This window comes from Mobula hypostoma, chromosome 16 (assembly GCF_963921235.1).
Source record: "Mobula hypostoma chromosome 16, sMobHyp1.1, whole genome shotgun sequence".
NCBI classification, from domain to species: domain Eukaryota; kingdom Metazoa; phylum Chordata; class Chondrichthyes; order Myliobatiformes; family Myliobatidae; genus Mobula; species Mobula hypostoma.
Genome location: NC_086112.1, coordinates 14,405,809 through 14,429,938, shown reverse-complemented (window position 1 = coordinate 14,429,938; position 24,130 = coordinate 14,405,809). Strand labels below are relative to the sequence as shown.

At 42.8% G+C, this 24,130-nt stretch overlaps 2 protein-coding genes across 6 annotated transcripts in view; both read left to right on the top strand.

Annotated features, from left to right (window-relative positions):
- The first annotated feature begins 27 nt into the window (after nucleotides 1-27).
- Nucleotides 28-13,914, top strand: ak6 (adenylate kinase 6). Its single transcript, XM_063068569.1, has 5 exons — nucleotides 28-106; nucleotides 1,914-2,006; nucleotides 3,571-3,629; nucleotides 6,857-7,002; nucleotides 7,914-13,914. The coding sequence occupies exons 1-5, from the start codon at nucleotides 76-78 to the stop codon at nucleotides 8,101-8,103; spliced, it is 519 nt and encodes a 172-aa protein (XP_062924639.1). The 5' UTR covers nucleotides 28-75; the 3' UTR covers nucleotides 8,104-13,914.
- A 1,976-nt stretch (nucleotides 13,915-15,890) lies between these two features.
- ccdc125 (coiled-coil domain containing 125) overlaps nucleotides 15,891-24,130 on the top strand; it is a 55,115-nt gene continuing 46,875 nt past the window's right edge. For 2 of the 5 annotated variants that reach the window (XR_010020576.1, XM_063068568.1), the window contains exon 1: nucleotides 15,928-16,152. The gene's annotated coding sequence lies outside the window, so the exon portion shown is untranslated. Of the gene's footprint in view, nucleotides 16,175-24,130 lie in introns of all 5 variants that reach the window. The other 3 variants (XR_010020578.1, XR_010020577.1, XR_010020579.1) reach the window with 3 other exon arrangements.

The window sequence follows — 24,130 nt, the reverse complement described above, 5'->3', positions numbered from 1 at the left end:
GACGAGCCGTGACGCAAAGGGAGATGGCTCAAGTCGAGCGAAAGACCCCACGGGTAGGAGCTCGTGTCTGTCACCATGGAGAAACGGCCGAATATCCTGCTCACAGGTGAGGGGTGTGGGTCTGTGTATGGGGGTCGGGGGTTTATGTGTGTGGTGTCTGTCACCATAGAGAGACGATCTTATCTCCTCACAGGTGAGGGGTGTGGGTCTGAGTATGGGGGTCGGGGGTTTATGTGTGTGGTGTTAGTCACCATGGAGAGACGGCCGAATATCCTCCTCACAGGTGAGGGGTGTGGGTCTGAGTATGGGGGTCAGGGGTTTATGTGTATGGTGTCTGTCACCATGGAGAGACGGCCGAATATCCTTCTCTCAGGTGGAGGGTGGGGTCAGGAGTTTATATGTATGAGGCGTGTATGTGTGTGGTGTCTTATCACATAGAGATGGCCAAATGTCCTCATTGTGCGGGAGTAGGATGTATCGGGGAAGGAGGGAGAGGAATCGTGAGTAACCATAGAGAGACCGCCAAATATCTTTCTGAAAGATGTGTGGGGAGGGGTTGGATTGGGGTGAGATTGTGGTAGGGGTAGGGAGTGGTGGTTGAGCTGTTTGTGTGGGGACAGCCGGGAGAGTGTAAGATGGGTTGTCTGGGTAGGGTAAAGGAGGGCAAGCTATTTTACTTTAACTGTTGCTTGTGCATGAGGTGAGTTTTTTTAGGGGCAAAAATCAAGATGCTGGTGGAGACACAAAAATCTGCTTGTTGCTGAAGATGCTGGAGGAGTCAGTGGATTGAGGAGTGGTGGCAAATGCATATGAGTGGGGGGGCAGCATATATTCCCAGTGGGGATTTACTTTTTATGCTACTTTTGTCTAGTATTGTTAAAGTTTCTAAGGGTGCTACAACATCTGACAACTGAGAGAAGCTACATGCAATGTTTTCTCTGCTCTACTAGTTATAACTTCAGAAAGCTCTTTCTGTTACATTGGCTTCTGGCTTCTTCCCCCTTCCATCCCATCCATGATGAAGGGTCTCAGTCCAAAACGTTAACTGTTTATTCCCCTCCATATTTGCTGCCTGATCTGCTGAATCCCTCCAGCATTTGTGTGTGTTGTTCTGTTGCATTATTGAATAGGTCAGGATTTTATTTCTTAGAACGCAGAAGATTGAGGAGATTTGAAGGAGGTTTAAAAAAAATTATGAAGGTTATAGACAGGGTAAATGAGGTTTTTCCACTGAGGTTGGGTGGGACTACAACGAGACGTAACGGGTTAAGGGTGAAAGGTGAAACGTTTAAGGGGAACACAAGCGGAAACTTCTTCACTCAGAGGGTTGTGAGAGTGGAATGAGCTGCCAGTGCAAGTGGTGCATGCAGGTTACATTGCATTATACAGGGAAAATACAAAAACAAAACTCCCAGAAGTAGTGAAGGCTGAAGGAAATGGGGAAGTAAAATAAAGCCAGCATTAATTTTAAAAACATTGTAACGGAGGTTAGCAAACTTGAAAATTGATTAATTTCAAGGATCTAATGACATTTGATACTGGTGACTTCAGAGATGGTAAATTATTTGCTTTTTATCTGCCAAAGTTTTTAAAAAATGCTGCAATGGTTCCTGTAGATTGAAGGGTCCCAAATGTAACCACAAAGGAGAGAGAGACACACACACAAAAGAAACTGGAAATTAAAAACCTGTCAGCTCAATGAGATAGTGGGGGAAGATACTGGAACCTATCATAAAGTCTGTGATTTTGAACCACCATGAAAAGAATGATACAATCGTGTGGAACTGTAAATCCTCGTGGGAGGGAGAAAGCATTGATGTTGTGCGTTGTGACACTACACTCTGGGAGGTAGGTGGGGAGCATTCCCACAGGGATGCTGTAACAATCGGTGACAGCAGTGTTTCTCCTGGCAGGTACTCCAGGCGTTGGGAAAACCACCCTCGGTAAAGAGTTAGCTGGAAGAACTGGACTGACGTATGTGAATGTGGGAGAACTGGCAAAGGAAGGTGAGTATAGATTTGCATCTTCCAATTACTGGAACAGACATGAGCTATGGTGGTTTGTAGCCAGGTCAGTACTCTGCTGTTTCATATAACACATGAAAACATTTCTAAAAATCTACATCTCTTCACTAAGTGATACTCACAATTCTTGAAAAGTTTGAGTTTCATTTTTAAAGGAAGGATTGATAACGTAGCTCCAGTATATATACTTCCATTCCCAGTAAGCATAAATATATTGCCTTTTTTAATTTTCAGCAAATTAAAGCCAGTGTTAGGAAACATTGTTTGTCATAAATTAATTTATCTCCATTAATTAAAGGACGTTCAGACTACTGAATTTTTAGCAGCTGCAGAAAAGATTTACAGTGTCTGGACAAATTGACTAATGTTTGACTAAATGACAAAGTTGACTGAATGTTTGCATTACTGAAAAATGACAATTAAATATTTCAAAAAGTATGCTAAGTCTTTGTACTAGCAGTGACATTTTATAAACTAATAACAGGATGTAATATGATGAAATGTTTGTCTAGTAAAACAATTGATTTTGGAAACAATTACCTTGGCTTACTTGATGGATTTCCTTATTTAAACGTAATAATGAATGTTGTGTTCTGATGAAAGCATGAACATTTTGAGTTTAGATAGAAAAGACCTCTGGGAAGTGATGACCATTGCTTGATACTGTTGTGTGGCAATTCTCGCCCTGATTTTATATGCAGTGGATTCTGGTTAATTAATTGGGCGAACTACTTCTTTGGGACAACTCCTAAAAAATTCACAACCGTTTTGCTCACAGCAGTTTCAAGCATTCAGGCTTGGAGATGCCAGAAATGGTCAGGAGTGAAATTGAAACAATTTCACTATTCAACAAGTTAGGAACTAAGAAGAATTTGAAAATATCGGCAATCATCTTTAATGTTACAATTAAATGGAGGATAGACAATAGGCAACAGGTGCAGGAGTAGGCCATTCGCCCGTCGAGCCAGCACCACCATTCACTGTGATCATGGCTGATCATCCACAATCAGTATCCAGTTCCTGCCTTGTCCCCATATCCCTTGACTCCGCTACCTTTAAGAGCTCTATCTGACTCTTTCTTGAAAGCATCCAGAGAATTGGCCTCCACTGCCTTCTGAGGCAATCGTCAAGAACACTGTGTGAAGGCAGTCCATTATCTCCACTCAGTGTCTGTGCTGGTTTTGCTCATTTACAGTCAATCGAAGGAATATGTTTTTGTACAGTGAATAATTCCTCCGTCAGTAACTATTAGGAACTAATACAGTTTTCCAGTACTGTAGTAGTATTGGTAATGTTCTAATTTATTCTGTATTTCATTTAAATATTAAATTTGTTACTCAGCTTGTCATTTTTATACCTTTTTAAGTATAAAACTTTGGCAAAATATACTGGTCCTGATGTGTCCATATTAACTGGAATCCACTGTATATTTTATGTATCAATGTGGGTTTAATATTTGTGAATGTATCTGTACTTTTCTGTTCTAATGGATGTTGCTAGTCAGGAGACAGCTATAAACCAGTATGTTTGTAATATATCTGCAAAGGTCAGCTGTATGAAGGCTATGATGAAGAATATTCGTGTCCCATTCTGGATGAAGACGGGGTGAGTATTGCAGTAGAAAACTTACTATCATCCAAAATGCATTTCAAACATCTGCCCATTTACTTTGTGTTGATTTGTTCAATCCCAAATGTCAGCTTAAATCAAGGAACTTGAGGCTATCAGGCAGGAACTTGGAAGCATAAATTGGAAACAGATATTCCGTACTTTTCTCAGGGAAAAGTACGGAAGAAATGCGGCAAATGTTCAGGGGATATTTGTGTGGGGTTCTGCATAGGTACATTCCAATGAGACAGGGAAAGGATGGTAGGGTACAGGAACCACGGTGTACAAAGGCTGTTGTAAATCTAGTCAAGAAGAAAAGAAGAGCTTATGAAAGGTTCAAAACGCAAGGTAATGATCGAGAGCTAGAAGATTATAAGACTAGCAGGAAGGAGCTCAAGAAAGAAATTAGGAGAGCCAGAAGGGGCCATGAGAAGGCCTTGGCGGACAGGATTAAGGAAAACCCCAAGGCATTCTGCAAGTATGTGAAGAGCAAGAGGAGAGGACGTGAGCGAATAGGACCAATCAAGTGTGACAGTGGAAAAGTGTGTATGGAACCGGAGGAGATAGCAGACGTACTTGATGAGTACTTTGCTTCAGTATTCACTACAGAAAAGGATCTTGGCGATTATAGGGATGATTTACAGCGGACTGAAAAGCTTGAGCATGTAGATATTAAGAAAGAGGATATGCAGGAGCTTTTGGAAAGCATCAAGTTGGATAAGTCACCGGGACTGGTCGAGATGTACCCCAGGCTACTGTGGGAGGTGAGGGAAGAGATTGCTGATCCTCCAGCGATGATCTTTGCATCATCAGTGGGGATGGGAGAGGTTCCGGAGGATTGGAGTGTTGTGGATGTTGTTCCTTTATTCAAGAAAGGGAGTAGAGATACCCCAGGAAATTATAGACCGGTGAGTCTTACTTCAGTGGTTGGTAAGTTGATGGAGAAGATCCTGAGAGGCAGGATTTATGAACATTTGGAGAGGCATAATATGAATAGGAATAGTCAGCATGGCTTTGTGAAAAGCAGGTCGTGCCTTACGAGCCTGATTGAATTTTTTGAGGATGTGACTAGACACATTGATGACGGTAGAGCAGTAGATGTAGTGTATATGGATTTCAGCAAGGCAGTTGACAAGCTACCCAATGCAAGACATTGAGAAAGTAAGGAACATGGGATCCAAGGGGACATTGCTTTGTGGATCCAGAACTGGCTTGCCCACAGAAGGCAAAGAGTGATTGTAGATGGGTCATATTCTGCATGGAGGTCGGTCACCTGTGGTGTGCCTCAGGGATCTATTCTGGGACCCCTACTCTTCGTGATTTGTACAAATGACCTGGATGAGGAAGTGGAGGGATGGGTTAGTAAATTTGCTGATGACACAAAGGTTGGAGGTGTTGTGGATAGTGTGGAGGGCTGTCAGAGGTTATAGCGGGACATTGATAGCATTCAAAACTGGGCTGAGAAATGGCAGATGGAGTTCAACCCAGATAAGTGTGAAGTGGTTAATTTTGATAGGTCAAATATGATGACAGAATATAGTATTAATGGTAAGATTCTTGGCAGTGTGGAGGATCAGAGGGATCTTGGGGTCCGAGTCCATAGGACACTCAAAGGTGCTGCACAGGTTGACTCTCTGGTTAAGAAGGCATATGGTGCATTGGCCTTCATGGAAGTGAGTTTAGGAGCCGAGAGGTAATGTTGCAGCTATATAGGACCCTGGTCAGACCCCACTTGGAGTACTGTGCTCAGTTCAGGTCACTTCACTATAGGAAGGATGTGGAAACCATAGAAAGGGTGCAGAGGAGATTTACAAGGATGTTGCCTGGATTGGGGAGCATGCCTTATGAGTATAGTTTGAGTGAACTCGACCTTTTTTCCTTGGAGCGACAGAGGATGAGAAGTGACCTTATAGAGGTGTATACGATGGTGAGAGCATTGATCGTGTGGATAGTCAGAGGCTTTTTCCCAGGGCTGAAATGGCTAACAGTAGAGGGCACAGTTTTAAGGTGCTTGGAAGTAGGTACAGAGGAGATATCAGCGGTAAGTTTTTTTACGCAGAGAGTGGTGAGTGCGTGGAATGGGGTGACGGTGGTGGAGGCGGATGTGATAGGGTCTTTTAAGAGACTCCTAGACAGGTATATGGAGCTCAGGAAAATAGAGGGCTATGGGTAATACTAGGTAATTTTTAAGGTCAGGATATGTTCGGCACAGCTTTGTGGGCCAAAGAGCCTGTATTGTGCTGTAGGCTTTCTATGTTTCTAACCAGGAAAGTTAGACTTATTTACATAATTGTGCATTAGCATTGGAATAGAGCAGGGAAGGAATCAACTAAGTTGTAAAACAACCAGGTTGTACTTGTTGCCTGAATGAAACCTTGGAGTTTCATTCCTTAGCAACACATACAAAATTCTGGAGGAACTCAGCAGGTTAGGCAGCACCTGCTCAGTGCCTCCAGCAGCTTTTGTGTGTTGCTTTGGATTTCCAACATCTCTCATCTTCATGAGTTTCATTCCTTGCCTTGTCCACTGTCAATGATATTGTTTTTTTCTGTGTTTTGGGTAGAATTTGGGTTTCAACATTTGATGTTTATTAAACAACTGAACCAAGATATCTCTGGTTTGTTCTACCCTCACCAAAAACTTTGACAAACTTCTGTAGTTGCACAGTGGAGAGTATCCTAACTGGCTGTATCACGGCCTGATATAGAAACACCAATGCCCAGGATCAGAAAAGTCTACTGAAGGTGGTGGATACAGCCCAGTCCATCACAGGCAAAGCCTTCCCCACCATTGAGCACAAATATAAGGAGCTCTGCTACAAGAAAGCAGCATCCATCATAAAAGACACCCGCCATCCAGTCCATGCTTTCTTCTGGCTGCTACTATCAGGGAGAAGGTACAGAAGCTGTAGGTCCTTCACCACCAGGTTCAGGAACAGTTATTGAATTGGTGCGAATAACTTCAATCACCACATTCTGCAACTTATAGTTTCACTTTCAATGACTCTTTACAACTTGTTCTTGGTATTAATAGTATTATTTTATTTGCGCAATTTGTCTTTTGCACATTGGTTATCTGTAAGTTTTTGTTTAAATATAGATTTTTTTCATAAATTCCGTATTTCCTTATTTTCTGTAAATATCTGCAAGAAAATGAATCTCGTTAGTATATGATAACGAATTAAAGATTGATAATATTTTGACTTTGACTAATGGAATTTGCAGGTGATTGACGAACTTGAGGAGAAGATGAATGAAGGCGGGGTAATTGTGGATTACCATGGGTGTGACTTCTTCCCAGAGCGATGGTTCCACATTGTCTTTGTCCTTCGAACAGACAACTCAATCTTGTATGACAGATTAGAGAACAGGTACTGGGTCTGCCTATTCCGCTAACTTGCAGTGTTTTCAAAGTAGTTTATTGTACATGTACCGTTTTCCCCTAAAAAAAAAATCACCCTAGTTACTCATTAATTGAACTGATCTTTGGGAAATTGCAGATTGCAGAGAAAGGTGCTATAAGGGTTTCAGGGAGAAGGCAGAGGATTGGGGCAGAGGGAAATGGCTCAGCGGGCCAAATGGCCTAGTTCTACTCCTGCATTTTATGATCTCAGCAATGAATATAGTTTCCAGGGCAGTGTTTTTTTTTCCCTTATACTTTGTCCAGAAGTCCGCTGTTTATGTCAGAACTTTAACAGTAACTGTCAGTAGACTAGTTCAATGCATGGGACAGCAGCAGCCTTGTGTGAATTAATTAGAAAAAGGTATCCAATTTCATGTTTCCCTTTTCTAACAAATTTCATGACATATGCCATGATATTAAACCTGATTCTGATTCTTTTGCTAGATCCCTGCCAGTGAAGCCCCTTCTGAAGTTAACATTAGTTTTACTTCGTCTGCATTAAAGAGAATTCTTTATTTTTAAAAGCAAGCAGCAGAGTAGCATAATGGTTAGTGTAACGTTTTACAATACCAGTGATTATTGATCACGGTTCGATTGCTGTTAGCAAAAAAAAGAAAAACAGGGTAGCGTGGTAGAGTAGCAGTTAGCACAATGTTTTACAGTGCCAGTGATCACCGGTCGGGGTTCAATTCTCACTGCTGTCCTAAGGGGTTTGTATGTTCTCCCCGTGACCAGTGCTCTAAGAGTATTAGTATTAAATGTGTTAGTGTTTGCTTTGCTCATCTTACTTACAAGATATTCTGTAACAAACCAAATTTCTTTGATCAAAAAGGCTCCCTTATTATAATAATTGTTTAATTTTTGTTTATTGTTCTTCAGGGGTTACAGTGGGAAGAAACTTCAGGACAACATACAGTGTGAGATTTTCCAGACTATATATGAAGAGGCAATGGAATCCTACCAAGAGGAGATAGTGCATCAGCTGCCCAGCAACACGCCCGAGGACATGGAAAGAAACTTGGAACAGATTGTACAGTGGGTCGAACAGTGGAAGAAAGATAACAATTAAATGCTAGCAATTAAGGACAGTTTTAGGTTTAGACCAGGGGTTCCCAACCTGGGGTCCATAGACCCTTTGCTAATGGTATTGGTCCATGGCATAAAATAGGTTGGTAACCCCTGGCTTAGAAGATTGATTGCTGGCTTAAAAAGAAACTAGTATACTGAGACAGCTGGTTTTCATTGGGCTGTATGTATCATTGTGAAAGAGTACTGGTATTTTACACAGTGGAAAACACAAAGAACATTTAGACTGTATAGATATTTACTTGTGTATTTACGAACAGAATTGTATAATGATCAATGCAGAAATTTTGCTATTAAACCAAGATGTATAAATCAATATTGTTAAAGCTAATTGAAGAAATATCATTGCTTTTCATTTACAGGTTGCATTTGCTGTCAGTTCTGTAGGAACTAAATAGTTTGGGTGATTGATTTGGTTGTCCGTTGTATGCGACGATGACAGATTTGTGCATTTCTTCTGTTAGATGATTTGAATTGCACAAACAAGCCTGTGCAGGAGAGTTTTTAAAGTGGAAAAGCCATTGTGCTTTGGTAGTTACGCTGTTTTGACTTTGGAAGTCTGGGCCCAGTTGTACAAGTCGTTGTCACAACTGCGGTCTTCTTTGGTTGCAGTGACTTCTTCTATGTCTTGTCATGCCCTTTCTCTGTATGAAGTGTTGAAGAACTGCCTTCCACTCTCACTGTAGATCTCATCCACCCAGTCTGCCAGAGGTGACTTTCCGTGCTAGGACAGGCATGTCCCTTATATAGTTAGGGTAAACATGCAAAAACAAAGATATGGACTGCCAAGCCGTGTGCTGAAGTTGCAGGATTGCTTGTGATGAGGAACTTGCCAATGAACTAACTGTTCATTGGACTGCACGGTCATTTCTGAGTCAGAAGGTTGTGAGTTAAAGTCATCAAAGTTCAAAGTAGAATCTATTATCAGGGGTACGTACATATCACCACATACCCTGAGATTCTTTTTCCTGCACGCATACTTAGCAAATCTATAGAACAGTACCTGTAAACAGGATCAATGAACAATGAACAATGAACAGAAGTAGATATTCCAGAGCAGTCCTAAGGGAGCTTTGCACTGGTGTAAATGCCTTTTATTTAAATGTGTTTATTTTTGAGATACACCTGGGTGGAGAAAGTATTGTTATTTTTGTTACTGAATTCAAAATTTCTTAATAGAGCCATTCTATCAATGTAAAAATGTAACTATTCATACAAATTCAATACTTTAGAGTGGAAGATATTTAAGCCATGGAAACGAAAGTTAAAATTATAATGCAAAACATATAGTACTTATCATATTTTGTAATTTGACCTCTAAAGTGCAATAATGTTATTTCGTTATAAATAAAATAGGTGTCTCTTTGGTGGCACAACACATTATGATGTTTCTTCGAGCACTACTATTTACAGTGCTAGAAAGTTTGTGAACCCTGTAGAATTTTCTCTATTTCTACATAAATATGACCTAAGGTGTGATCAGATCTTCATGCAAGTCCTAAAACTAGATAGAGAACCCAATTAGATAAATATCACAACAACATTGTACATGTTGATTTATCGAGAAAATTGATCTGATATTACATATATTTGTTGGAAAAAGTATGTGAACCTCTGGGGTAATGCCTACTACAAAAGCTATTTGGAGTCAGTTGTTGCAATCAATGAGATGAGATTGGAGGTGTGTGTTGTAGAGGTGCCTGCCCTACGAAAAAGACACACAAAGTCAGGTTACTGACAGAGCCTGCTCTTCTCAATATAAATCTGTTTATCTGCATCGTGCCTCAATCAAAACAGCTTTCAGAGAAGCTTAGAAGAAGAATTGTAGAGATGCATCAAGCTGGAAAAGGCTACAAAAGCATTTCTAAAGACCTGAGTGTTCGTCAGTCTGCAGTCAGAGAAATTGTCTACAAATGGAGGAGACTCAATACTGTTGCTACTCTCCCCCGGAGAGGGCAACCTGCAAAGATCACACCGAGGCACAGCATGCAGTGCTGAAGGAGGTGAAAAAGAACCAAAGGGTAACAGCAAAAGACCTGCAGAAATCTCTAAAGTTGCTAAAGTTTCTGTTCATGTGTCTGCTATAAGAAAAAACATTGAACAAGAATGATGTTCATGGAAGTACACCACGAAGGAAACAACTGCTCTCCAAAAAAAAAAAAAAAAAATTGCTGCAAGTCTGTAAAAGACCACCTGGATGTTCCACAATGCCTTTGAGACAATGTTCTGTGGACTTTTTGGCAGAAAGACACACTGCTGTTAGGAGGAAAAAGGGCATTGCACACCGACACCAAAACCTCAACCCAACTGTGAAGCACGGTGGAAGGAGCATCATGGTTTGGGGCTGATTGGCTGCCTCAGGGCCTGGACAGTTTGCAATCGTTGAGGGAATGATGAATTCAAAATTTTATCAAGACATTTTACAGGAGAATGTCAGGCAAACAGTCCATCACCTGAAGCTTAATAGAAGTTGGATACTGCAACAAGACAATGATCTGAAAGACGAGGGTAAATCAACAACAGAATGGTCTTTTAAAAAAAGTAACTTCATCTTTTGGAATTGCCAAGTCAATGTCCTGACCTTAATCCTGTAGAAATGTTGTGGAAGGACCTGAAGGAAGTAGTTCATGCAAGGAAGCTCACCAACATCCTAGAGTTAAAGCAGATTTGTAAAGAGGAATGGCCTAAAATTCCTCCAAGCTGCTGTGCAGGATTGATCAACAGTTACCAGAAAAGTTTGAAGTTATTGCTGTACAAGGGGGTTACACCAGTTACTGAAAGCAAATGTTCACATACTTTTTCCAACAAATACATGTAATATTGGATCATTTTTCTCAATAAATAAATGAACAAGTGTAATGTTTTTGTGTTATTTATTTAATTGGGTTTAGGACTTGGATGAAGATCTGATCACATTATAGGTTCGTATACTCGCCACCGCACATCTATAGAAGTTTGTCAAAGTTTAAGTTGAATTTTCACAAACTTGAAGTAGAGGTGGCACTTCAGCTTGTGTGTTTTTTTTTCAATTTACAGCCATAAATACTTCCAACTAGGAAAAAGCAGTGTAAACAGTTTCAATCAGGAATTGGAATCATCATGATAAACTGAATCTAATTCTTTCTTGACAATTTAAAGATTTAACGTACCGATTTCAACCATCAGATAGTGAAATTTGACCTTCCTCTGTCACCTCTGATCTCTTCCCCTGCTTCCTCCTACAATTTATTGTCTCCCTACATCAGACATCATACTCAGCCATAAAATGTGTTGGAAGAAATAGAGATCAAAGCATTACAAATTTGAATTTCTACCTAGATCATGGTCTTCACTCACTTCCTGCTGTAATCAACACATTAGAGGACTGGGTCACATGGACCTCTCCTTCCAGCGTAATGATTAAGCCAGTGGACATATATTTTTGGGAGTGACAACACAGGCAAAGCCAGCAATCCCTAAATGTCCTGGAGCCTTCTTGGAAAACAGCTGCTCTTACGAATAGGGAATTCCATGAGGGGAATCCAACAACAGTGAAGGAACAGAGATATTGCAGACAGAATGATGGGTGTTTCTTAGAATGTACAGGTTGGTGGTAGGCAGTGCAAGTTTGTGCGATGCTGTTGAAGTATCAGCATTAAGTGATTCCAAATATATTCTTTAGATGGCAGAAGTACACTAGGGGAGAAAGTGGGCTGATTTATTCTGGATAGTGCCCAGCTCTTGAGTGCTGTTGGAGTTTCCCCAGTTCAAACAATTAGAGCTATTGGGGTAGCAGAGAAGCAATATGGTTAACTCAACAATTTACAGTGTGCCAGCTGTAAGATTGGGGTTCGATTCCAGTTGCTGTCTGTAAGGAACTTGTACACTCTCCTGGTGACTGCCTGGGTTTCCTCCCACATAGTAAAGATGTACAAGTTAGGGTTTGTAAGTTGAAAGCATACTATGTTGACACCAGAAGCATAGCAACACGGGGGGCAGGGGCTGCCCAGCGCAGTGCTCGTGATTTGACACAAGCTACACATTTCTCTGTTTGCTTCAATGTACATGTAAAAAATATAGGTAATCTTTATTTCTTTAGTCATATAAAGAAATAATATGACTTTTTCGTAGGGCTTGGCGGCTGGCATGCCTCAGTGACCCGGAGAGCTATGTTGGCTGGAGCCAGGGCTCTATGCTTTAGCTCTTGGTAGGGTCAGCCATGGCAAACTGGTCAAAGGGTAAAGGCCAGAGTAAGAGTGGTCCACCAGTCCTTCAGGTTTGGAGTTTTAGTTCAGGGCTAACAACCCTGACTGGTAAAACAAAACTGATATCGAAACAGAGAAGGAGCTCTTCCATTGCTGCCCTAAACACCAGCGGTGTAATGGGCAGCAAGTTATTTCTTTAATCTGTTCCATTCTGATCCTCTCATAGTGAAGTACTTGTGCGAGGTGATACAATCCGTATGCACACAATTAGAAACATAGAAAACCTACAGCACAATACAGGCCCTTCAGGCCCACAAAGCTATGCCGAACATGTCCTTACTTTAGAAATTACCTAGGGTTACCCATAGCCCTCTATTTTTCTAAGATCCATGCACCTACCTCCATCTCTGTCTGTCCATACAGTCACACACAGATATAGAAGGACTCTTCATTACTATTTCGATATCAATTTTGTTTTACCAGTCAAGGTTGTTACCCTGAGCTGAAAGGATTAGGATTTTGTTTTTAAATACAAGAATATATATAACTGTTTTATATATATATATATAAAAATAAGAGTGTTAACTTCCAGGTCTATTAGGTTCATTCGAACTGGAAAAATATCAAAGCCTCATTGTCTAAATTGCGGGGAAAGTGAGGAGAGGAAGGGATGAAGGGAGAGGACTGTTGTAGGGAGCTCAAATGTCAAAAGAGATAATGGTGTGAAGTGAAAGGGCTTGGGAATGGGATAAGTTAAAAAAAAAAACCTGAACCACATTTATTATCACTGACTTGTAGAACAGAGAATATTACAGCCCATTACAGGCCCTTCAGCCTGCGATGTTGTGCCGCCCGTATAACCTACTCTAACATCAATCTAACCCTCCCTTCTTACATTGCCCTGCATTTTTCTAGCATCCAAGAGTCTCTGAAATGTTCAGTATCTGCCCCTGCCACCACTGCCGGCAGTGCATTCCAGCGCCCATCACTCTGTGTAAAGAACTTACCTCTGACATTCCCCCCTATATTTTTGTCCCATTCACCTTAAAATTATGCCCCTTCATACTAGCTATTTCTGCCCTGGGGAAAAAGTCTATGCCTGTCCAATCGTCCTATGCCTGTAATCTACTTTGTTAGTGTAGATTTCAGACCAGTCCTGGTACTGTCAACTCTCTGACTCACATTGGATAGGGATCACCAGGTTGCATGTGAATGAGCGTTCTTTGAGATGAGGTGGGTTCTCTGAGACCCTCAGCCCTGGCTGTTGCTGCTGTGCTGTTTGCCACTGATATTTTATGGCTGTTTTTCAGAAACAGCTGGAGTTAGTTCAGTAGTCAGTAGCACCTGGCATGCTGTGGATATTGTTGCAGTCCTTGGCAAGGGTAACTGCAGTAATGTTGCATCAACCAAAGCTTAGTAAGTACATTAAAACTTGTTCAACCTATGCAGCTTATCACACAGCTCTCCATTCGGGGGAGCTGTATATTAAATAAATCTGTGCTCCCTATAAGTAAAAACATATTTGAGTATCGAAAGTTGAAATGTATCAGAAGCTAGAGGTACAAGTGCCTTTGTAAAACTTTGTACATTGTAACCTCTTTAATAAACAAATTAACTAGACTATAACACATCTGACTCCTTTTTAATTCATCTTGTGTTTTGCATTATGCCTGATTTTGCATACCCAGTCAAGAAGTTAAAACTGGGTAACATTGTGATGATGTTTAGGAGTAAGTTACATATTTCAGTGGGCAGTTAAGCGTCAACCACATCAGTGAGCCTGGAGTCACAAGTAAATCAGACTAGATAAAGATGGCAGATTTTCTTTCCTTAAAGACATCTGATAATTTAGAAATATAACTAAAACATTAGGATTAAAAATGAATTAATTGATGTATATTTTGATTGAGTTTTAAATTTCAGAATTTTTTCCAGCAGTTTGCCTTACCCCAATGTACCACTGTCAGTGAACTTGAATGTCACTCCAGAGACCCACTCCAACAAGGCGTCAGGACACTGGAGCAGGGATCCAATCGCAGACCCAGTACTGTGCACACAGTGATATTAATTGAGTAACAAGTCCCAAGGTGCAAACAAAGTCAACATCAAAGTTCCAGCAGAGATCAAAATATACAGAGAAATCCAAAAACCAGAATTGGGAAACAGGCAGAGTCAATATTCAGACAGATAGAGTACAGATACAAATGCTGGAAAGGCTCAGGAAAATTCACTGGCACAATCTAGCAACAAACAGGTGAAAACACAGGACAGAAATACACTGAGCAATAAACAGAGAGGCAGATGATAGGTGGAGCACAATGAGACACAAGTGGCAGCAATACAGGTAATAATGGGAAACTGATGAGAGACAGAGTACTCAGTAATACAGGGGCCGGAGTAGAGCAGGAGTGGGGACAGGAGCACATGGCAATACAAAACCACAGACTGACAGCTAGGGGAAACACACAAAAAGACAAAGTTCAACTGGAGGTACTGACACAAGGTTGATGTAAATGTCATACAAAGTTGGTACAAGTGCAGAGGCTTGGAACATACAAGTACCCACTTACTGCCAATATATATTTTTAAAATATTTATTTCAGTTGTTACTTTCTATCATGGGGAACAGTGAATTCATGAAAGCATAACTTTCTGATTGAAGTGCAAGACAGAAAGGACTAAGTGACCAAAAAGTTGCTAATGAGACCAAAAACAATGCAGTGTAGCTGTAGGCAGGAACAGCTGGATGTGGAAAGAGCTGGATATTGGAAGAGATGTAGACAGAGAGACCGTGTGTAGGAATAGTGTGTGAGGAGAGCTGTAGACAGAAAGAGCTGCAGATGGGAAAGAGCTGTAGACAGGAACACTGTAGGAAGAGCTATAGACAGGAACACTGTAGGAAGAGCTGTAGACAGGAACATTGTAGGAAGGGCTGCGGACAGGAACACTGTAGGAAGGGCTGTAGACAGGAACACTGTAGGAAGAGTTGTCGACAGGAACACTGTAGGAAGAGTTGTCAACAGGAACACTGTAGGAAGAGCTGTAGACAGTAACACCGTAGGAAGGGCTGTGGACAGTAACACCGTAGGAAGGGCTGTAGACAGGAACACTGTAGGAAGGGCTGTAGACAGGAACACTGTAGGAAGAGTTGTTGACAGGAACACTGTAGGAAGAGCTGTAGACAGTAACACCGTAGGAAGGGCTGTGGACAGTAACACCGTAGGAAGGGCTGTAGACAGGAACACTGTAGGAAGAGTTGTCGACAGGAACACTGTAGGAAGGGCTGTAGACAGTAACACTGTAGGAAGGGCTGTGGGCAGTAACACCGTAGGACGGGCTGTAGACAGGAACACTGTAGGAAGAGTTGTCGACAGGAACACTGTAGGAAGAGTTGTCGACAGGAACACTGTAGGAAGGGCTGTAGACAGTAACACTGTAGGAAGGGCTGTGGGAAGAACTGTAGATGGGAAGAGCTGTGGACAGGAACACTGAGTGTAGGAACAGCTAGCTGTGGGAAGTGGCCTGTGTAGGACTGTGGTGACAGCTGTAGACGGGAAGAGGTGTGTGTGGGAACAATGTGTACGTAAGGAGCTGCCGTGGATGTGACATCAGGGAAGGGCGGGTGTTCCGTGTGATCGGGGTTTGCGGTCAGATTCCGGAGTTTCGCCGCTCCGAGTAGGTAAGGGTCGGGTGAAAGTGGCTGTGGTGAGGTGGAGGCGGTTTCCTCCGGACCCTGACACCGTCCAGTCGCTTCAGGGTCTGTCCCCTTGCTCCGTCTCTCAGCCTGAAAAGTTCTCGGCACCGAGGAACTTCCCTGCATCACGCTCGGCTGTCGAACAGGCCGGCAGGTGAGGCTGGGTTGGGAAACAGGTGAGGTGGACATTGCGGGAGCCCTGGGCAGGTGAGGCTGGGTTGGGAAACAGGTGAGGTGGACATTGCGGGAGCCCTGGGCAGGTGAGGAACAGGTGGGGTGGTCGGCGGCGGGGGCACGGTACGGGAGCCCTGGGCAAGTGCGGCGGTGCGGAGCAGAGGTGGACAGGTGTGATGGCGTGGGACGGATGAAGCTGGCAGGGTAACAGGTGGGGTGGTCGGCGGCGGGGGCACGGTACGGGAGCCCTGGGCAAGTGCGGCGGTGCGGAGCAGAGGTGGACAGGTCTGACGGCGTGGGACGGATGAGGCTGGGAGGGTAACAGGTGGAGTGGTCGGTCGGAGGCGGGAGCCCTGGGCCGGTGGGGCGGAACGGGGACAGCAGTTCAGGCCGGCGGACGTGCGGGGGTGTCTGGGTTGCGGCTCCGCGAGGCCTCCAGTAACTGAAGAAGACCGACTTACTGATAGAGTTGTATTTATGTATGTTTGTGGAAGTTATACACACACAGTTTTGTACTTGTTAAAACAAATATAAATAATTGTTTATTGTAAATTAATTATATATGAATGTACTTGTATATTTATAACTAACCATACATTTAGTTAGTTACTTACTAACTCGCTCTGACCGTACCAAGTTCACTGGAAGACCAAGTTGTTTGCCCACTTCAATGCATTTTTGATCAATTACCCCATTCAGGGTGAGGAACAGGTGCAGGAAAGATGTACAACCGTGTCGCCAGGACTCGGGGGGCGGGGTCTGAGTTATAGAGAGAGGTTGGCCAGGTTAGGTCTTTATTCCATGGAATGTACGAGAATGAGGAGCGAGCTTATAGAAATATTTACATTTATGAGAGGTGACAGTCTTTTCCCCAGAGTGGGGGAAACCAGCACTAGGAAGCATAGGTTTAGGGTGAGAGGGGAAAGATTTAAAAGGGACCTTAGGAGAGAGTGGTGACCATATGGAACCAGCTGCCAGAGGAAGCGGTTGAGTACAATAGTATTCCAATAGTTATCAGTAGGTATTCTGAGGGACCAGATATATAAGCATTTAGATAGACATGGACTGATTAAGGATAGTCAGCTGGCTTCATGCATGGTAGGTCATGTCTAACCAATCTTGCAGGGTCTTTTGAGGAAATTATCAGGAAAGTTGATGAAGGCAAGGCAGTGGATGTTATTTACATGGATTTTGATAAGGTCCTGTATGGGAAGTTGGTCAAGAAGGTTCAGTCACTCAGCATTCAAGACGAGGTGGCAAGTTGGATTAGACATTGGCTTCGTGGGAGAGGCCAGAGAGTGGTAGTAGATGGTTGTCTCTCTGATTGGAGGCCTGTGATGAGTGGAGTGCTGCAGGGACTGGTGCTGGGTCCACTGTTATTTGTCATCTATATCAATGACTTGGATGATTATGTGGTAAAATGGATCAGCAAATTTGTGGATGACACCAAGACTAGGGGTGTAGTGGACAGCGAGGAAGACCATCATGGATTGCAGTGGGATCTGGACCAGCCTGGAAAATGGGCTGAAACATGACAGATGGAATTTAATGCAGACAGTGTGAGGGTTAGCACTTCAGTAGGACCAACCAGGGTAGGTCTTACACGGTGAATGGTCAGACACTGAGGAGTGTGGTAGAACAAAGGGATCTGGGAATACAGGACTATAGTTTGTTGAAAATGGTGTTACAGGTAGATAGGGTCATAAAGAAAACTTATGCCACATTGGCCTTCATAAAGCAAAGAAGTTGCATAAGACATTGGTGATGCCTAATTTAGAGTACATCGTGCAGCTTTGGTCACCTACCTACAGAAAATACGTAAATAAGGTTGAAAGAGTACAAAGAAAAACTACAAGATTGTTGCTGGGTTTGGCGAACCTGAGTTATAAGAAAAGATTGAATAGGTAACGTAAAAGATTGAGAGGAGATTCGATAGAGGTATACAAAAATTATGAGGGGTATAGATAGAGTAAGTGCAGGCAGGCTTTTTCCACTGAGATTGGGTGGGACTACAACTAGAGGTCATGGGTTAAGTATGAAAGGTGAGAAGTTCAAGGGGAACATGAGGGGAAACTTCTTCACTCAGAGGGTTGTGAGGGTGTTGAACGAGCTGGCAGCACAAGTGATGCATGTGAGTTTAAGAGAAGTTTGGATAGGTACATGGATGATAGGGGTATGGAGGGCTATGATCCTGGTGCAGGTCGATGGGAGTAGGCAGTTTAAATGGTTCAGCAGGAACCAGATGGGCCAAAGAGCCTGTTTCTGTGCTGTACTTTTCTATTTAAGAAGCACAGGTCGGTACATGGAGGGGTGGAGCTTAGCGGGATGTAGACCAAATACAGGAAATTGGGGCTATCTTGGTGGGCACCATGGTTAGCAGAGACTCCTTGGGCCAACTGCCCTGTTTCCATCCTGTAATAGCTAAATCACCCCATACTGCTATGTACCCCCTATGCTGTAATCTGTCAAAAAGCTTTAGTTTCATCTGGTAATCAGTGTGGCTGTCACTGAATGTGAGGGAAAGCACAGTTGCTGGAAATCTGACAGAAAATTATATTTTCCCTTCCTGCAAATGTCACTGAGATTGCCCTCCCCCAAAAGAACTCGCTGAGGTTGCCTTTCCCCCAGCAGGACTCGCTGCTGCTGGTGAGTGATGTGCCCTGGCTAACTTGTCCAGTGAGTTTTACATTAGTCAAAGGGGCTTACATTATCGATCTATTTATTGAGATACAACACAGAACAGGCCCCTCTGGACTTACAGCCACGCTGCCCAGTAATTCACGATTTAACCCCAGCCTATCCTGGGACGATTTACAATGACCAATTAACCTACAAATGGTTCATCTTTGGACTGTGGGAGGAAACCAGAGCACCTGGAGGAAACCCATGCGGTCACAGGGAGAACGTACAAACTGTTTACAGACAGCTACAGGAATTGAGCCTGGGTCACCGGAACTATAAAGCGTTGTGTTAACCACTGTGACACCATGCCATCTCATTATGCAACTTGATAATATTTTACCTGGGTCCAGTATCAAATATGGCAGGCTTGTTCTGGGATTACTGATATTGTCAGACAAGTTAATGGATCACAGGATTTGGGCGTTCATACTTCTATAAAGTTCCAGGTGAATAAGAATTATTTGTCACTGGTTATATTTTGGTTAAAAGATCTTGACTCCATTTTATCAACTTGCTCATGGCCTTGCATTCTACAGTGATCCCATCAAATGTTATTCACTTGTCCGATGCAAACGGTTTCCAAACATGTAAAGAAGCAGGTGATTAGCGCAGAAGGATTTTGATGACAAAGTTCTGTTGAAGGTTGTTTTCTGTGTATGCTTAATGGCTTCAGATTGGAGGGATTTGGAGTGCAGTTTGCATTTATTCAGTCAGAGACATATGGCACAGAAACTGGCTCACGGCCTGCATCAGGATCCTAGTGCTCTTTTAAAAGTGTCTGTCTAAATGTCTCTTAAACACAGTAATTGTATCTGACTTGAAAGGTCATTGGAATATTACAATAATTATACAAGATAGGCTCCTGCTACCTATTAAATGCTCCGAATGACCTGCGTCTCACATAGCCTCTGACAACCAAGTCCAGCTCCTGGCCTTCATGTGTGGCTTAGCTACTAAGCCCAGTGGAACAGCTTCTACTGAAAAGAGAAGGAGCAAAGGTGGGATACTGGGGCCTTAAAACCATTTGCTTTGGGCGGATGGGGCTCGTCAGCTGTGGTTGGCAACTCAACTGGAAGGAAAATCTCTGATCTCAAACTTCCGCTGCCTCGCGGCTATACCCACTCATCCGGACAATTTTGGGACTAAACCCTGAAGAAGTTTGGGGGAACATGAAAGGAAACTTCTTCACTCAGAGGGTCATGAGAGTGTGGCACGAGCTGCTGGCACAGGTGGTGCCTGCAAACTCGATTTCAAAATTTATGAGGTTTGTATAGGTACATGGACGGGAGGGCGATGGTCCAGGTGCAGTGCAATGGGAATAAGCCGTTTAAGTGGTTTGGTACAGACAATCTAGGCTAAAGGACCTGTTTCTGTGCTGTACTTTTCTCTGATTCTATGTGTCACGTACCCCGTGACAGGGATAAAGAACCAGCAGAAATAGAAAGCACTTTGGAGTCTCGTATTGCTAACAACTAATAATATTTATTAGTAACTACACAATACAGTAATATAAATGAAGATAAATCAAACAGGTTAGTAATGAATATATATATTTATATATGTGCGTGTGTGTGTGTGTGTACATAAATCAGTAAGTGTGGAAATATATGTATGAAAACCAAGCTTCTTTAAGTCTAGGGGTAAAAAGATACAGTCTTACGATGTTGAGTAAAGTTCAGTTCAGTTCAGTTCGTGGTATTTAGTTGAGTAGTGATGGAGAGAGAGAGAGAGAGAGAGAGTGAGTTGAGTCTTCAGGTGAGCTGATACTGTCGATCTTCTCGTCGTCCTCCGAAATCCTTCACAAGTCACCGACTCTGACTTTAACCAGGGGTGGAGCTATCACCCCAGCAAGGGTGGACACATAGACAACTCCCCACCAGTCAACCCCTTCTTTACCGTTGGAATAGCAATTTGGATCGATCCGCCTGATCGATCCTCCAAAACCCACTTTCTCTGCAGGCACAACAATGCTCATTCAGTGTCCAGATCATGTGTCCTAATGTCTGTATCATCTGACCTCCTATTTATTTCACCAGGCTGAGCATCACCTGTCACTCAAAGAGTCCCTCCTTCCTTTGTCTGTAAAGAAATGCACAAGCAGGCAACAAGTCCTTGAAGAAATATCAACAACCTGCTGAAAATCATAACATCGAGTGTCCATTAAATAACACCTCCTTCGGTCACCATAGCAACTTACGAGCTGCTCGGTGCTGTCTCCAACTCCAAACTCAGTAAAAATCCAAAGTTACTTCCAATGCCTTAAAGTGACAGTCCAACTGTTGATCTTCGTCTCTCTCTCGCTCTCTCTTCCAAAAGCAACATATCGGTGGTAAATAGCTCTGTCTCTCTCTCCTTTCCAAACAAACCATCAATGATAAATGTCTCTCTCCAATCAGTTAATAGGGGCACTCCTGGATCCCCTCACATATGAAAAATCTGGTCCTGGAGTCCCTAAGGCAGTCGTACATTGAGTTCAATGCTGACTGGCAACTCCTGCGACACCGCTGGTGCCGAACTGTATCGGTCTCTGCCATTCCCTTGGGTTCATCAGCTGTGCTGAGAGGGGGAGCCTGCTACATGGGCAACAGCTTGTTCTTCATATCGTACAGCCCTGGCCTGTGTATCATGTAGGGTTGACTCCGACTAATGGAGGTCTTCAGGTGTACCAGAGTTATTGCTGGTGGACAGCACAGTAACAGAGCAGTTAGTATAACGCTTTACAGCGCAAGCGCTGGGAAGATCGGAATTCAATCAAAGTCAGGTTTAATATCACTGGCATATATCGTGAAATTTATTGTTTTGTGGCAGCAATACATTGCAATGTATAATTAAAAAAAATACAAATTACAATAAGAAGTATGTATAAAAAATTTAAATAAGAAATACAAAAAAGAGAATAGACAATAGACAATAGGTGCAGGAGTAGGCCATTCGGCCCTTCAAGCCAGCACTGCCATTCACTGTGATCATGGCTGATCATCCACAATCAGTATCCAGTTCCTGCCTTATCCCCATAACCTTTGATTCCACTATCTTTAAGAACTCTATCCATCTCTTTCTCGAAAGCATCCAGAGACTTGGCCTCCACAGCCTTCTGGGGCAGAGCATTCCATATATCCACCACTCTCTGGGTGAAAAAGTTTTTCCTCAACTCTGTTCTAAATGGCCTACCCCTTATTCTTAAACTGTGGCCTCTGGTTCTGGACCCACCCATCAGCGGGAACATGCCTCCTGCCTCCAGCATGTCCAATCCCTTAATAATCTTATATGTTTCAATAAGATCCCCTTTCAGCCTTCTAAATTCCAGACTATACAAGCCTAGTCACTCCAATCTTTCGACATATGACAGTCTCGCCATCCCAGGAATTAACCTTGTGAACCTACGCTGCACTCCCTCAATAGCAAGACTGTCCTTCCTCAAATTTGGAGACCAAAACTGCACACAGTACTCCAGGTGTGGTCTCACCAGGGCCCTGTACAGCTGCAGAAGGACCTCTTTGCTCTTGTACTCAATTCCCCTTGTTATGAAGGCCAGCATGCCATTAGCTTTCTTCACTGCCTGCTGTACTTGCGTGCTTGCTTTCAGTGACTGATGTACAAGAACACCTAGATCTCGTTGTACTTCCCCTTTTCCTAACTTGACTCCATTTAGATAATAATCTGCCTTCCTGTTCTTACCACCAAAGTGGATATCCACATTAAACTGCATCTGCCATGCATCTGCCCACTCACCCAGCCTGTCCAAGTCACCCTGCATTCTCATAACATCCTCCTCACATTTCACACTGCCACCCAGCTTTGTGTCATCGGCAAATTTGCTAATGTTACTTTTAATTCCCTCATCTAAATCAATAATATATATTGTAAACAGCTGTGGTCCCAGCACTGAACCCTGCGGTACCCCACTGGTAACCGCCTGCCATTCCGAAAGGGACCTGTTAATCGCTACTCTTTGTTTTCTGTCAGCCAGCCAATTTTCAATCCATGTCAGTACTCTGCCCCTGATACCATGTGCCCTAATTTTGCCCACTAATCTCCTATGTGGGACTTTATCAAAGGCTTTCTGAAAGTCCAGGTACACTACATCCACTGGCTCTCCCTTGTCCATTTTCATAATTACATCCTCAAAAATTCCAGAAGATTAGTCAAGCACGATTTCCCCTTCGTAAATCCATGCTGACTCGGACCAATCCTGTTACTGCTATCCAGATGTGTCGTAATTTCATCTTTTATAATTGACTCCAGCATCTTTCCCACCACTGACGTCAGGCTAACCGGTCTATAGTTCCCTGTTTTCTCTCTTCCTCCCTTCTTGAAGAGAGGGACAACATTAGCCACCCTCCAATCCACAGGAACTGATCCTGAATCTATAGAACATTGGAAAATGATTATCAATGCATCCACGATTTCGAAAGCCACCTCCTTAAGTACCCTGGGATGCAGACCATCAAGTCCCGGGGACTTATCGGCCTTCAGACCCAACAGTCTATCCAACACCATTTCCTGCCTAATATAAATTTCCTGCAGTTCATCCATTACTCTAGGTCCTTTGGCCACTATTATATCTGGGAGATTGTTTGTGTCTTCCCTAGTGAAAACAGATCCAAAGTACCTGTTCAACTCGTCTGCCATTTCCTTGTTCCCCATAATAAATTCACCGGTTTCTGTCTTCAAGGGCCCAATTTTGGTCTTAACTATTTTTTTCCTTTTCACATACCTAAAGAAGCTTTTACTATCCCCCTTTATATTCTTGGCTAGCTTACCTTTGTATCTCATTTTTTCTCTGCGTATTGCCTTTTTAGTTACCTTCTGTTGCTCTTTAAAAGTTTCCCAATCCTCCAGCTTCCCACTCGTCTTTGCTATGTTATACTTTTTCTCTTTTATTTTTATACTGTCCATTACTTCCCTTGTCAGTCACGGCCTCCCCTTACTCCCCTTAGGATCTTTCTTCCTCTTTGGAATGAACTGATCCTGCACCTTCTGCATTATTCCCAAAAAAACTTGCCATTGCTGTTCCACTGTCATCCTTGCTAGGGTATTGTTCCATTGAACTTTGGCCAGCTCCTCCCTCATAGCACCATAGTTGCCTTTGTTCAACTGTAATACTGACACTTCTGAGTTTTCCTTCTCCCTCTCAAATTGTAGATTAAAACTTATCATATTATGGTCACTACCTCCTAATGGCTCCTTTACCTCGAGGTCCCTAATCAAATCTGGTTCATTGCACAGCACTAAATCTAGAATTGCATTCTCTCTGGTAGGCTCCAGTACAAGCT

Bases quoted from the DNA above. Each gene is read 5' to 3' on its own strand.
- ak6 (XM_063068569.1), top strand. From the start codon at position 76: ATGGAGAAACGGCCGAATATCCTGCTCACAG. The intron at 2,007-3,570 runs GTGAGTATAGAT...ATATCTGCAAAG, and splicing joins GGGAGAACTGGCAAAGGAAG to GTCAGCTGTATGAAGGCTAT. The intron at 3,630-6,856 runs GTGAGTATTGCA...TGGAATTTGCAG, and splicing joins CCATTCTGGATGAAGACGGG to GTGATTGACGAACTTGAGGA.